General features: G+C 47.0%; 1 protein-coding gene across 1 annotated transcript in view; it reads left to right on the forward strand.

Moving 5' to 3' along the window:
- Nucleotides 1–15,308, forward strand: part of LOC104298092 (vasoactive intestinal polypeptide receptor) — a 97,053-nt gene extending 81,745 nt beyond the window's left edge. The window contains exons 8-13 of the mRNA XM_054171253.1: nucleotides 778–838; nucleotides 2,485–2,554; nucleotides 7,092–7,183; nucleotides 10,983–11,112; nucleotides 12,477–12,518; nucleotides 14,543–15,308. Of these exons, the coding sequence (XP_054027228.1) occupies nucleotides 778–838; nucleotides 2,485–2,554; nucleotides 7,092–7,183; nucleotides 10,983–11,112; nucleotides 12,477–12,518; nucleotides 14,543–14,734 (587 nt within the window). The 3' untranslated portion in view covers nucleotides 14,735–15,308. The remainder of the gene's footprint in view (nucleotides 1–777; nucleotides 839–2,484; nucleotides 2,555–7,091; nucleotides 7,184–10,982; nucleotides 11,113–12,476; nucleotides 12,519–14,542) is intronic.
- Nucleotides 15,309–15,886: the final 578 nt, after the last annotated feature.

The raw sequence follows: 15,886 nt of genomic DNA on the forward strand, positions 1-15,886 counted from the left end.
CACTCATGATATATTCTGAGGTTGCTGGCATGAGGAAGGATTCTCCTCTGGAGAGATTCTAAACCAGCCTGCTTCAGGGCTCCAGCACCCTCACAGGAAAGAAGTTTTTCCTCACTTTTGGATGGAATCTCCTGTGTTCCAGTTTATGCCCATGACACAGGTCATCCAAGCACACAGGTTATCTGAACTACTGTAGATGTTTGCTTTAGGACAAGAAATGTGCTCTTAGACGCCCAGCCTGCCAAGCGAGATTGTAAAGTCTCATTCTCTGGAGAGATTCCAAACCCACCTGGTCACAGCTGTCCTGGGCAACCTGCTGTGGGTGATTCTGCTTTAGCAGTGGGGTTGAACTAGATGATCCCCAGAAGTCCCTTCCAACCCCACCATGCTGTGGTTCTGTATTAGAAGTATGTATTTGTCTCCATTTATGCTAAAGAGACCCCAGGTGACTGTCTCAGATACCATTGTCTACACTGCAGATGTCTAAAATGATTCCTTTTCCTATGATTTCACCATCAGAAGTTTTTTGTAGGCACTGCAAGAGGAAGATAAAGCTGCTAGAGAGCAGTTACAGGAATCTCATCTTACATAACCAGGGGAGAGGAAGGGAGCATGCTTCTCCTTTGGCATGTGAGCACAGAAAACATGAAGCATTTGCCCAGCCTTGATGAAAGGCATCATCACCTCAGTCCCTCGGGCAGCATGGAGAGCTGGGGAGAATAGCCTGAGAACACTGATCATGGGTTCTGACAGTAACATCATCTCTTCTCTTGTCAGGTGCCCCCTCCGTGTTCATCACTGCTTGGACTATTGTCAGGATTTACTTTTTCGATGTTGGGTAAGCCTGGGGACTCAGTTATCTTTTCCTCATAGTTCTGCCTTCCTTTGTCTCCAGGGAAAGGGAGGCCAAGGAAAAACCTGCAGTTTGAGTAACCCAGCCATGCTGCCCTGACCCAAACAGCAGGCAAAGCAGAGGTTTTCCTCTGACACTATGAAGCAGGAAAGGCTCCAAGGTCTCCTTGCAGGCACACTTAGGCCAGACACTCACTCTCTTTGGGTTGTTTGAGGATATTTACAGGGAATTTTTTCTGTTCAACTCTCTACCCCTCTCTGAAAGGAGGTTGGAGTGAGGTGGGGGTTGGTCTCCACCCATGTAATAAGTGATAGTACAAGAGGAAACACTCTCATGTTGTGCCAGAGGAGGTTTAGGTTGGACATTAGGAAAAAATTCCTCACCAAAATGGTTCTCAACCCCTAGAACAGGCTGCCCAGAGAAATGGTGGAGTCATCATCCCTGGAGGTATTTAAAAGCTGTGTAGATGTGGTGCTGAGAGCCATGGTTTAATGGTGACCTGGCAGTTGGACTCAAGGCTATTAAAGGTCCAACCAAAGCAGTTCTTTGACTCCATGATTCTGTTTGACCCTGTGATCCTGTGTATAGCAAAGATACCAGCTGAGCAACTCCATGCTCAGAGCAGAGCTTTGCATCCTGCAGAATTGACTCAAAATACACTCATGCAGCAGATACTTAATAAACACACCTATTGCTGTCCCACAGGAGTCTAAAACCTCTTCTTTTTTGCCTCTGGCACATCTTAGGATCTGTTCTTTAACCTCTTTAAAGGTTAAAGGATCCTGTTTAAGCTAGGAGCAGCTTATGTTGTATATAAGGATCAGAGATAGCATAGCTAAGCAGATGAGGTAGACATCCAGGGTATGTGCAAGCAAATAGGATCTGATCCTGCAATCCTCTGTGGTGCTTTCATCCAAGCAATCAGACTGTAGCAATTGGAAAGGCTTTGATGCTAAAACACTCCAAAAGGGTTACAGAACCAGGTGCTTACCCTGTACTCACGGCATGCCCTCACTCCTTGCATTTGCAGCATGTGGTCAGCTCCATTTCCTCCCCTGCATTCTCCTGCTCCAAATGTGCCCTGATTTGTCCTTATTCCAGCAAGAGAAGCAGCTTGTATTTCTCATTTCATTTTTGATTTATAGTCATGCTAACACATTTCCTGAGGGCTACTCATTTTATGGCTTCACTCTATCTGCATAAATCTGCCTTTATTTACTTTGCTAATAAATAGCCTCTACAATGAGAGAGAGACAAAAGGAATTAACCAGTTTGGGTACCAGTTCTTTTCACTATACATTCCTACCCAGCTCCAGCAATTCCTAATAACAATACAGACTTCTTTGCATTTTCTGGAGGCTTTAAAGCTCTTTCTTTTTGGTGCCAAGTGTGAATTTAGAGGACAGGCTAATACCTAACAATTTTATTATTGTATGTTTTGCATGCTCTCATTACCTGCTTTAGTGGTGGACTTGGCAGCACTGGGTTGATGGTTGGACTTGATGACCTCTAAGGTCTTTTCCAACCCAAACAATTCTATGGTTCTGTTTTTAGCATTTAGGGAAAGCAAACACCTGAGAAGGTTACAGAGCTTAGCTCGATGTTTTAAGTCTGGTTTTGTTTCTTTTTAGGTGCTGGGAGGAAATAGTGGAATCCCCCTTCTGGTGGATCATTAAAACTCCTATTTTGGTGTCTATTTTGGTAAAGTATCAACACATTCTGCTGGCTGCAGAGCCATCTTTAATACTAAGCATGGAACGTGAAGGGGTGTGGAGAAATGCTCTGTGAATGCCTGTGGGAAATGCACTGAGAGATAAAACCCCACTGGGTACTGACTGTCTGTCTGCCAGTGAAGAATGTCACCCTCCAGATAAATACCTTGAACTTTAAGCATGGACCATGGGAAGAGTTTGAGGGACTAGGCAACACAGTGAAGTTCATTTGATTTCATTTTGGCCACCTCCATGTCAGGCCACTCTGGTGGAGTAGTCATGGGTGTATGGAGCCAGGGGAGGCTGAGGGACGTGGTTAGAGATCCAGGAAAAATAGAATGGAATGGAATGGAATGGAATGAAATGGAATGGAATGGAGTGGAATGGAATGGAGTGGAATGGAATGGAATGGAGTGGAATGGAATGGAATGGAATGGAGTGGAATGGAATTATCCAGCTTGGAAAAGACCTTCAAGATCATCCAGTCCAACCTATCACCCAACACCATCTTGTCTAATGAATCAGTGCCTAAATTAGATCAACTGAGTTGTGCCATGAATGGATTTGTTTCTCCAGGCTGACCACATGCAGAGCCCAGGATGACTTGTTCAGCTGTAGACGTCAACACCATGAAGTAAAGTGGGAGGAGTCCCACCATAAATCTCTATGTAGATGAAAAGAGGTTAGATGAATTCCTCCAGATATTTGCCCCTTGCTATGGCATCCAGCACAAAGCTGGATTCCAGCTGTGGGTTTTTTTAGAGTAAGCTCTTGAGAAGCTCAGCTGATTTCCAGGTAAAGCAGTGGAAGGGCTTCATTCCTTTTCTGGATACGATCGATGCTGACCACCCAAACTATGACACTTCTGAGGACCTCTGGGTCCTTTCCTCCTTGCTGAATGTTGCATGCTTCCTCTGTCACGGATCGACCCAGAACTTCAATGACACAGAGTTAAACTTAGCACTGAGGTTTCTTAAATGAAGGCAAGTATGTGGGAAGGGAACAAAAGGAACGCGACAGAAAACAACCCAAATTTAAGCAGAAATGAAATGAACCAGAAGTCTTTCCTTAGACACACAGACTCTCCTTATTCCTTTTATATCAAGAGGGGTTTTTTTCTGTATCACTTTTCAGACAGGACTCCAACCTGAAAGTGTCTGAATAATTACATCTTACTCTGTTCAGGAGAAATACAATACTTGGAATGGCACAGCTCACAATTTTGATGTCATCACAGAAAGCTATAGATAGTGGCTTCCATTTCTCAGGATAAACTTTCACTCCAGAATTACACCCTGCTCTCCTTGGATCAGTGAGCCTGTATTTTCTTTTTGGCACATAAATCATTTCCCCATTGCCAAACAGAATTCACTCAGCAGTTTCTGATTTTCCTTCTGCAGATATCATCTAAACCTGTCACAAAGGAAGGGCATGATGAGCTCGGGCTGACCAACAGCAGGCTTCTTCAGGGAGGAATGCAGCATTTTCTCCCTATCCATGGGAATAAAGCATAGATCTTAGGAGAAGGAAGAAACACATCAAAGATACAAGACCAATAAGATCTACAAGATCTGTGAGATATATAAGGCTGAGAGAGCTAGAGTTGCTTAGCCTGGAGAAGAGGAGGCTCAGGGGAGACCTTATTGCTGTCTCAAACTACCTGAAGGGAGGTTGTAGCCAGGTGGGGGTTGGTCTCTTCTGCCAGGCAACCAGCACCAGAACAAGAGGACACAGCCTCAAGCTGCACCAGGGGAGGTTTAGGCTGGATGTTAGGAAGAAGTTCTTCCCAGCAAGAGAGACTGGCCATTGGAATGTGCTGCCCAGGATGGTGGTGGAGTCACCATCACTGGAAGTGTTCAAGAAGAGACTGGATGGGGCCCTTGGTGCCATGGTTTAGTCGATTAGATGGTGTTGGGTGATAGGTTGGACTTGATGATCTCTGAGGTCTTTTCAAACCTGGTTAATTCTATTCTATTCTAGTCTAGTCTAGTCTAGTCTAGTCTACTCTACTCTACTCTACTCTACTCTACTCTACTCTATTCTATTCTATTTCTATTCTATTTCTATTCTAGTCCATTTAATTTCTATTCTATTCTATTCTATTCTATTCTATTCTATTCTATTTCTATTCTATTCTATTTCTATTATATTCTATTTCTATTCTATTCTATTCTATTCTATTCTATTCTATTCTATTCTATATATAAGGCATGAAGATATATAAGGCATTAAGCACAGGAAACAGACCTAATGCCTTTGATTGTACTCTAGGCTGAGAAATAAACAACTTCTCCAGTAGCTGATGGCCATATCTTCTATCATGCAATGTTAAGCCTCTACTAAGCCCCTAAATCACACTCCACCTGACTCACCACTGCCCTGTGCCCACATTTCTTTTCACTACTGCACGCCGACACAATCAGTATTTCTCTACTCCAATCTTACCTTCAGTGCTGCAGCTCGTGTGCTATCACTGCTCATTAGAGTAATTGATTCAGATAATCCTGGTTGGAGCTGATAAATTTGACTTGCCACCATGTCAGACACAAACCATTTTTATACAGTAAATAAATGTGAACAGAAACGATGATAAATGGCATGGGACAGATAAAAAGTGATTAAGCAATACATCATAACCAGGAAATGCAATTAATTTCCAATCCCTCACATTCTTGGAGAGAATGCCCAAGTGAGAGATGTGCTTCAGTCTCCTTCACTCACCTGGTGCTAAGATAAATGCAGGAAGGGCTGGAGGAAATGTGACAGTCTGGTTTTGCAGGAAATCAGGTTGGCTGCTTAACACAATCCCTTCCAGCCTTCCAATCACTGCAAATCAGAATCATTTGTGGATTTGCTAGCCATGGAAGGATAAAGAAAGTGATTGTGTGCCAAACTACAATTAAATTAAGTCCATGGAAATCTGTCATATGTTGCCTGAGTAACAGCATGATTCAATGGGTGAGACCTTAAAGCAATTAGATTTGCATTCAGTTCGTACCATCTACTACATACCATTAGGAAGTTGCCATCCCTAGCTCTACTCCTCTGTTATTAAAGAAGGTTTACATTGCTTGAGTATCTTGGTGGAGCACTCTCAGATTTTCCTTCTGAGTGAAGAGCACCAACTCAAATGTATTAGCTGGACTCCTCTGGTCTAACATCCTAGGAGAGAATATTTTCTGTCGTGTTGATGAGGTCATCCCTTGCTATAAAAAAGGTCTCCAGCTTCTCCTTTTCATGAGGTTCAACAAGACCAAATGCAAAGTCCTGCAGCTGGACTGGGGCATTCCCAAGCACCAATACAGGCTGGGCAGTGACTGACTGGAGAGCAGCCCTGAAGAAAAGGACTTGGGAATGCTAGTGGATGAGAAGCTCAGCAGTGAGCACTTGCAGCCCAGAGAGCCAATCACATCCTGAGCTGCAGCAGGAGAAGCAGAGCCAGCAGGTCGAGGGAGGTGATTCTCCTGCTCTGCTCCGCTCTGCTGAGACCCCACCTGGAGCACTGTGTCTAGTTCTGGAGCCTCTATTACAGGAAGGATCTGGAGGTGCTGGAACAAGTTCCAGAGGAGGGCCATGAGGATGAGCAGAGGGCTGGAGCTGCTCTGCTGTGAGAACAGACTGAGGGAGTTGGGGTTGTTCAGTCTGGAGAAGAGAAGACTCTGAGGAGACTTAATTGTGGCCTTCCAGTTTCCAAAGGGGGCTCCAAAAAAGCTAGGGAGGGACTTTTGAGGGTGTCAGGAAGTGATAGGACTAGGGGGAATGGAACCAAAATAGTAATGGGTAGATTCAGCTTGGATGTTAGGAAGAAGTTCTTCACCATGAGGGTGGTGAGAGGCTGGAACAGGTTTCCCAGGGGCGTGGTGGAAGCCTCACCCCTGGAGGTGTTTGCAGCCAGGCTGGATGTGGCTGTGAGCAACCTGCTGTAGTGTGAGGTGTCCCTGGCCATGGCAGGGGGCTTGGAGCTGGCTGAGCCTTGAGGTCCCTTCCAACCCTGACAATTCTATGATTCTCTCCAGAGAAGACATGCCCCGTAGCATCGAGTAGAGGCCTGTTGGGTGGATCCTGCTGTGTGTTTTGGTTTGGTTTCCTTGGCTCAGCACCACCTCAGTCTCTGACACGCTCGGCAGCTGGTCCCGTGTCACCGTCTCCCAAGGGCTTTGACGTCGGTCGCTCCGCTCGCTCCCGTGGCTCTTGTCCCACCCTGTCGTCGGCACTGCCCCGCGCAGCAGGACGTCGTGCATAGCTGTGCTCTATGGGTTTGACATCATCATACTTGGGATGTATTGACACAAAGTCCCAAGCAGGCTGATGTCAGGCCCAAGATGGCTGCCATCCTGTGTCGGTTTACTATGTGCTCCCAGAGCGGGGTTCTCTGCTCATGGCTTTTAACAACAGCTTGCTCCATGGCAAAATAAAATCCTGCAGCGAAAGGATTTCCCTTCTAATGATTGGATCTTTGCACCAGAGGGAAAAAAAATAAATCACTTTTTTTGTTCATTTCTCTCTCTTTCTGCTCCTCCCAACAGGTGAACTTCATTCTCTTCATCTGCATCATCCGCATCTTAGTGCAGAAGTTGCATTCTCCAGACGTTGGGCACAACGAAACCAGCCAATATTCGTAAGTGTGGGTCTGAGGGGGCAACCAGTTTGTCTCAGGTCCTTGTTACGTCTGCCTGCACTGATCAGAATGAATCACAACCAGCAGTGTGCCCAGGTGGCCAATGGCATCCTGGCCTGCATCAGGAACAGTGTGGCCAGCAGGAGCAGGGAAGTCATTCTGCCCTATGCTCAGCACTGGTCAGGCCACACATTGAGTACTGTGTCCAGTTCCGGGGCCCTCAATTTAAGGAGGACATTGAGAGGTAGAAGACAATATCAGTATGGTCCCTAAGTACTGAGCAGCCATGGGTCTGAGATTTACTCTCTAGTGATGGTAAATTGTGCAATTTCATCTGCCTCAAGAACTTCTCCCATTTATGAAAGGAGATTTCAGCATTTGACCTTAGCTTCTCCCACCAGCAGCCAAAGCCAATTACCTCTTTTTCTCTCCTCATAACACACCAACGTTACCAGGCCCCATGCTTTCTATCACCTCCCTTTATGTGCTTCCAACTGGGCATTGTGTACCCCCAGGATTGCAACAGCTTTGGCCAGGTACTTAGATTAAATCAGCATATTGAAATATGTTCCAGCACTAAGCAGCAGCCTGGAGCAGTTGGCTCCCATTCCTCTCAGCAGAAGTGCTGCCAAGCCACATTGGAAGGGTTATGCCCAGATTACCTCAGAGGCCATGCTGGGCTTTGAGTTCATGACTTCTCACTTCACATTTTACAATGAAGTGGGAGCTGCCAGGAGAACTCTCTTTGCCTTGTAAACAAATGCAGTACAGCCAGCACTCCTCTACACTGGACTGCCAAGCAGGAGGTACTGCTGGAGTACAAATGATCTTCACATCTACAGTTCCTCACCTTCCTTCTCCAGCCAGAAGAAAATCTCAGTTCCATTATGGAATGAATCAGTTGATCATTTTTCAGGTGTCCAAGCCATGTGAGATACAACACAGAGCCACCAAAATGAGCAGAAGAAAGCTGAAACACCTCTCCTATAAAGAAAGGCTGAAAGAGCTGGGATTGTTCAGGCTGGAGAAGAGAAGCTCCAAGAGAGACCTTATTGTGGCCTTTCAGTGCCTGAAAAATACTACAGGAATGATGGGGAGGGACTTTTTAGCAGGGCCTGTTGTGACAGGAAAAGAGGTGATGGCTTAAAGCTAAAAGAAGGAAATTTGGACTAGGTGTAAGGAAGAATTTTTATTACAATGCAAGAAGTGAGACCCTGGCCCAGGTTGCCCAGAGAGGTGGAAGATGCCCCCATCCCTGGAAACATTCCAGGTCAGGTTGTGTGGGGCTCTGAGCAACCTGCTCTAGTTGAAGATGTTGCTGTTCACTGCAAGACAGTTGGACTAGATGACTTTTAAAGGTTCCTTCCAACCCAAAACATTCTCTGATTCTATGGTTTGAGATACTTGCCTGGGCTTCACACATCAGAGCCAGGACCTATTGGGGACTTTTACACTTATGCAGTGGCAACTGGCTAACATCCAGATTCTCTGGGATACCTGGAAGTCCCTGTTGACTGTATTAACCTCAGTGGAACATGAGACACCACGTTTGCCTATGAAAATGAGCATTTAGTGTCCCAGCCTGAAGGCTGGATCCCACCAGTGGGTGTACTTAGTGTGATCAGGTTGAGCAGGGAGCACACCACCACAGTTCCTCCTGCCAAATCTGAGATGCTTATGTCTTAAACTAGCAACATCAGGGACCTGCCATTTGCATTTCTCTCTCCTTCTCTTGTTTATTTTGTTGACATGATGACAGTGGTGGTGTTGTGCAATTCCAACCAATTTCAGTTTAGCTGCAGGCTAGAGGTTCAGGTGTCCTTCAGACTGCTACAGGCAGGGAACTGGGCTTTAATGCATTGGAGACTGTGACAAGAAGTCTCCCAAAACAGCTTTCTGGAGATGACAGAGACATGTAAGAATGGGACAGCAGCATTTGAAGCCACTGTAAGTTGTTTTCTGCCACAGAAACCCCAAGGAAAATTCATCTCTTTATATTCTCTTCATGTTGAAAGCTCAATCTTATCATCAAAGGTTTTCTGGGTAACTTTCCCATTGTGCATTCAAGAAGCACATCAGGAATTTTGTGGCCAGCAGGAGCAGGGAAGTCATTGTGCCCTGTACTCAGCACTGGTTAGGCCACACCTTGAGTCCTGTGTCCAGTTCTGGGGCCCTCAATTTTTGCTGGAAAGTTCCTTGGCTTCCTACAGACACTCATTTTGCCTGGAATGAGCTGTGCACAGCTGCCTTTCAGACAGCAGGTATTCCCTTGGGAACCACAGCCTCCAACCACAACCTCCATGTCAAGCTGTGTTTGAGCCAGGCTCAGGAAAAGGTGCAAAGGTCTGCTGGGAGCTACAGTGATGAGCATCATCTGCATAAAGCTGGCACATCAGCCTTCCCAGGGGGTTTATGCAGGTGGCAAATAAATGAAGATGGTCTGAGAGGACTGAGCCTGATGAAGGTTTGGAAGTGAAGGGTTTGCAGATGGAGGAACAAGTACATCGAGCATCCCAGCCATAGCTTCAATTCCTCCAGAAGCCTCTGGGAGAGGGGAGACCTGAAAGGATGTGGGTGACCACGGGAGCCAAAACCACCACAAGCATCCTTAAGCCCTTGACTTCATTTTATTTCCCTCAGTCATATTTTAATAATGATTATACTTAATAAATTACAATTTCTTCATAATTAGACCTCTGATTAGCCAGCCTGATGCCATTAAGCACTAATACTGCTCATCCCCTTCCTTTGGAGACACTCATTGTGCAGTAGCCTGTCATTATCCTGAGCTAAACATACCATTGCTGCCCCAGAAGCTGTAATTTTCAGGAACCCCAAGCAAACAAAGACAGCACCAGATGATGACTTAGCTTGTGGAGATGAAAAGAAGATCTCCAGTGGGAGGGGAAGGAGAGAGAAAGGAGAAAGAAATACCTCCACTGAAGTTCCTAGGAATAAAGATGTCACATTTTATGTTGTTAGCACACCTGAAATCACCAGCCACCTGCAGCCTGTGGGCCAAGGGGAAATGATGTGGTGCTGATCGTTCTGCCCTAGCTGGAGGCACGACAATATTTACATGAGAGCTGGTAATGAGGAGGGAAGCAAGGCTGTGGAAATGCTCCCAGCGTGGGCCCTGCTGAGTTTGAACTGCCCTACAGTGACTGTGCCTAGTTGAGGGTCCGCCTCCAGGTGCCATTGCATCCCAGCTCAGGTCATCCCAAGAATCCTGGGGAGGTGAGGCTGTAAGGAGCTATCTCAACACCCTCAGTTTCACTGTACCCCAGATACTCCTTCCCTCTGGGCAAAGGCAGCCTCTTGATGCTGTCTTGCTCAAGACTGCTGCTGAAAGGCTCTAAGTCCCTGGGGAGGGACTTCTTAGGGTGTCAGGTAATGATGGGACTGGGGGGAATGGAAAACACAGGTTGCCCAGGGAGGTGGTGGAACCCTCATGCCTGGAGGTTTTGAAGGCCAGGCTGGATGTGGCTGTGAGCAACCTGCTGTGGTGTGAGGTGTCCCTGCCCGTGGCAGGGGGCTTGGAACTGGATGATCCTTGAGGTCTCTTCCAACTCTAACAATTCTATGATTCTATGTTCCCAGGACCTCATGGTAAAGTGGCCTGTATCACATCTCCTAAGTGCAAGCAGAGGCACTTACCATGTGTGACACAGGCCACACCATCATGATGTACTGCAGCAAATTACAGTTTGGAGACTGCATGATGCAGGATCACTCATCAGCTCACCCTTCAGCTCCTCTTTCTTCTCCCTTTGTGAACTCATGTTTGTCTTTCCAACAGGAGGCTGGCCAAGTCCACCTTGCTGCTGATCCCTCTCTTTGGCATTCACTACATCATGTTTGCTTTCTTCCCTGACAATTTCAAAGCAGAAGTGAAGCTGGTCTTTGAGCTCGTGGTTGGGTCATTCCAGGTAAGCCACCCTAGAGCTGTCAGCAGGGAGAAGTGTTACAAGCTGGACAAGGGAACAAGCAAACATGTGAGCTGAGTTTTCCCTGGATCTGCCCAATACTACCCTTAGACCTTTGGTACAGAAGCTCCTCACTCCAGTTTGGCCAGTATGGAAGCCAGTTTTACACTTTCCCTGCTGGAATTCCAGAAGGAGACTCTCTCTCACCTCGTTTTAGGCACTTAAAAAGAAACTGTACCTCTGTAAGTTAGTCACCCTGGGAAGTTTTGTACTTAAAGGAGAAAAATTAGCATCTCAGTGAAGTTTATGCTTTGTTGACATGGTGTATGATGAGCTAAATCACCTTTGGGAGCAGCGCCTTTCTGGACATTACTAGAAGCCTAGCCTGCCTTTAACCAGTTGACTTCCATGAACATTCTCCTCTGTTAATAAGCCAAGTCATGCCTCTAGATCCTGCTCCAGTCCATTGGCATAAGAGGCAGGTTCTGCATGGTGATGGTGAGTCATGGGGCTGTCCTCCATATGAACCTTTAGGAAGCCTTGATGGAGTTTGCTTCTTAGACCCTCCCACGTGGTTCACTTTAGCCAGTTCCCATGCTGGGCTGTCAGCCTCAGCCCTGAGCTTGCATGAAAAGAGGCTCTTGCTGATGTATGTCATCCCATTGCATCCCTCCACTACTCAGCTCTAGCTACTTTATGTTCTCACAGCCTGCAGACAGGATCTCTTGGTGACCATGTACCATACCCACGCCAGTGCCATCCTTCATTGAGTGATGAATGAGAGAATGTCTCTGCCTACACCATCATCCCTTCACATCTGGCATCTGTTATGAGGGAGAACACTGGATCTGTACTCACCTGAGAGTGTAGTGTCTTTAGCTGTCTGTAATGTTTGCAACCATGAAGGCTAGAGATGTTTGACTGTTTGCAGTGAAAGCTGGCATCCTCAAAAATGAGCTGTCCCTGGAGGGCAGGTGGGAAAGGAACAGTTTAGCCCCACATCATGTCTAAGATCATTCTGGCCTTGATGATGTAGTTGTGAGCATATTTAGATCCCCCCAGCTTCAGCTGGCAAGACCATGGAGGAAAGTTGGATCTAGTATCCCATCCAGTTCTCTCCAGTGCCCCAGTCTGAATGACCAAGTGCCCCTCAGAGCTGAGCTGTGTGCTGATGGGTTCAAACACCAATCTGCAGCAACCTTTGAAATCAAACATGCACACTTGCTGCAAAGTACTTTAACTAAGCTTCCCCTGCCCCTTTTAGAGGGAGAATGCAACCAGGTGGTTTCTAAGAGGCACCTTTGCAGTGCCTCAGGAGTTGGACTCTTCTGGGAGGTGCTAAAAGCATGTTCTCTCCTTCTCCCTAGGGATTTGTGGTGGCTGTTCTCTACTGCTTCCTCAATGGAGAGGTAAGATCAACACTATTGTTCGGTTAACATTTGCAGCTATTGAATGCTTGTGGAGAGCTGATTGAGAAGTGTCTCATTCCTGATGTTACCATGTTGGGGGTAAATACCCAAGTCAAACCTCTGACTCCAGAAAAGCAACTCAGCCATGGACCTGGGAGTTTCTGCCACCATTAAAAAAACCATGGTGAGACTTTCGTGCAGTACTGCTGCTGCTGAATCCATCATGAGGCAGAATCAATAGAACCCTGCTCCAACAGGACTACCTTCAGCAGAGAAGGATAGAGCCCATCTTCTAAGCCCTACTCATGCTTAACACCTCAATGTGTGACACCTCCACAGAATCAGAGCCACTGCCAAGATGGGGGCTCGTTAGTGCAGTGATATTTGTGTGCATCTGCCTGCAAGGGATTCAGCAGAGACTGATTAAACCTGTATCACAGGGGCCAAGTAGATGTGGGCAGCTGAAAATGTGGAGCTGCTGTCAGCTGGAGCACTCTCAGCTCAATATACTGAGCATGGACAAGAAGCAGCTGTCATCTGGCTTTGTGTTCCAGCTTCCTAGGGAGAGGAAAAGTGTCCAGAATCACAATTTGCTCCCTTGGAGCTCTGATGCTGCTTTTAGCCTCACCATGTGCACCTCACACAGAGCAGCTTGCCCAGCTCCAGCAGAGACCTTTGCCTGTGAGCCTGTCTGGAGCAGGGCAGGACCACAAAACTTATTGATGATCCAAAGCTGACACTGGCATTGATGTGACTTGTTAGGCACAGAGCAGTGCCAGGCACACATATTCCTACCTCACAGGCATTGATCTTGCCTTTCCCACATTTCCAGTCCAGGGGCTTGCATCCTGGTGTGCTGTTCCTGCTTGCTGATCCCAGAGACCCTCAGACAGAGCTGGTTTATCTAATTCACACTGTTACCTAAATATTTGGACTGGGAGGCTGCAAGAAGGGACAGGGAGAGTGGCCAGAATTGTTCAGGTTTTGAATCTGGACAGTGTAAACCAGATCATGTCTGTAGACTCCCTGAGCAGGACCTAGTAGCTTCTACCAAAACCCCCAAACCCAACAGCTGTATTGAGAGCTTTGCAAAGCAGTTATGGTTAAATCAGTTGTATCTGGACAACAAACAAGCAAACAAACAAAAACCAGAGCAGCGATAAAAACAATCTCAACTCTGCTCCCTAAGTGTAGAATATGTTGCCATTAAAGTTAAGTAGAATCATAGAATGGTTTGGACTGGAAGGAGCCTCTAAAGGTCAGCTAATCCAAACCCCCTGCAATGAGCAGGGGCAACTTCAACTGAAGTTTAGCCTGTTTAGCCTGGAGAAGCAGAGGGTCAGGAGAGACCTTATTGCTCTCTACAACTACCGGAAGGGAGGCTGTAGCCAGGAGGGGGTTGGTCTCTTCTCCCAGGTAACCAGCACCAGAACAAGAGGACACAGTCTCAAGCTGTGCCAGGGGAGGTTTAGGCCGGAGGTGAGGAGAAAGTTCTTCCCAGCAAGAGAGATTGGCCATTGGGATGTGCAGCCCAGGGAAGTGGTGGAGTCACCATCCCTGGGGGTGTTCAAAAAGGGATTGGATGTGGCACTTGGAGCCATGGTTTAGTAGTCATGAGGTGTTGGGTGACAGGTTGGACTTGGTGATCTTTGAGGTCTTTTCCAACCTTACTGATTCTATGATTCTATGAACCACATTGCTCAGAGCCCCATCCAACCTGACCTGGAATGTTTCCAGGGATAAGAGAAGTAGTCAGGCACCTTGGCTGTACCAGATAAGAAATTCTCTGTGCTCTCCTTTCTGCTGCAGCTCAGGGATTTCAGCTGTGGTTTTGTTCACTCACTGTCAGCATTGTCACCTCCCTTCTATGTGGCTGAAACTTCTGGTTGGGTTGTATTTAGTGACCTTTATGAACTAATCCTTGGCCCCTTGGTAGGAGGCTCACCCATGGCTGCTCATACAAACAAGTCAGAGCAGGAGGAGATGCTGCCCTGTGCTGACACTTTTGTCTTTCCACCACCTAGGTCCAAGCCGAACTGAAGCGAAAGTGGCGGAGGTGGCATCTGGAACGGTTCCTGGGCTCAGACATGAAGTATCACCACCCTTCCTTAGGCAGCAATGGAACTAACTTCAGCACCCAGATCTCCATGCTGACCAAGTGCTCACCAAAGACACGCCGCTGCTCTGGCTTCCAGGCAGAGTTCTCCCTGGTGTGATGGGTAGAGGCTCTCCAACCGCTGGACATCCAAGAGAAACACTGAGAGACAGAGGGATCCCCAGGAATCAGTGATATGATGACAAACCCTTGTGAAATGACATGCTCCACATGAGCCAACAGAGGACACAGAACTGGAAAAGCCACTGGCATCCAGGACAAGATCAGACGAGCCGAGAGGCAGAGAAATACTTTTCCTCTTCCTCTTTCCAGACCTTCAGCTCTGAAGTTTCGAGCCCTCAGGGGTTGATCACTATGAGTAAAGGTCCCATTCACTTGAGGAAAGCCTGGGGGATCCTGGTGTGTCACACATAATGAAGTATGGGGGGTAAGGGAGGGGAGAGCCCGAGTCCTTGGTGGCTTTACCAGGACCGGCATCTCTGACACAGATCATTTGCACTTTTTAATACATGAGCCAGTGAAGGAGAGAGGGAGGCAAGCAGCAGGAAAAAAACGACTGTGCCAAACCTATGAATGTGCCAAAAAAGTCTCAGTGATAAGAGGTGGCAACAAGGCACCAAAGGCAGACTTGGGGACATGGGGAGAAGGGACGGGAAGGAACATAAGCAGGAAGGGGAGAGGCAGGCACATGGTCCCTGCCTCTGCCTTTCACACATGTGAAGATGAAGCTGTAGTCCAGGAAAGCCCCTCAGAGGATTCCACAGTGTGTTGTGCTAACTGCTCACCATCCTTCTTAGCAAAAGCTTTCCAAGCACTTTGGGTGCCCTCTGGAGAAGCAGGTGGCTGAGAAGGACCAGCTTGAATGCCCTTCTCTGTGCTGTGTCCATGACACTGTGTTGTGTTTGGTTGTTTTCAAGGAGCAGGAAAGTCGACTTGCATGTGTAAAAAACATGTCCAGGTGCCAAAAAACAGAGCACAGCTGGGGTCTTTCTTCTTTTGAAGTCCACCCAGAGAGCTTGGTGCATTAATGCACTTGAGGTCATTAGGGATCAGGGGAAAACAGTTGGTCTGTAATACATTTGCACTTGCTTAGCACACACTGCCAGGAAAGGGAGATGTAGAACCCTGCTTCAATCCTTAATTGAATCAGACCTGCCATGAGGAGCCACTCTCCAGATGAAAAAAATTAGTGTCCCAGCAGCAGGCAAAATGGCTTTTGTCAGGGCCAGGTTGTCTCAGCATGCAACTGGCA

This window comes from Dryobates pubescens, chromosome 21 (assembly GCF_014839835.1).
Source record: "Dryobates pubescens isolate bDryPub1 chromosome 21, bDryPub1.pri, whole genome shotgun sequence".
In the NCBI taxonomy this organism is placed as follows: Eukaryota; Metazoa; Chordata; class Aves; order Piciformes; family Picidae; genus Dryobates; species Dryobates pubescens.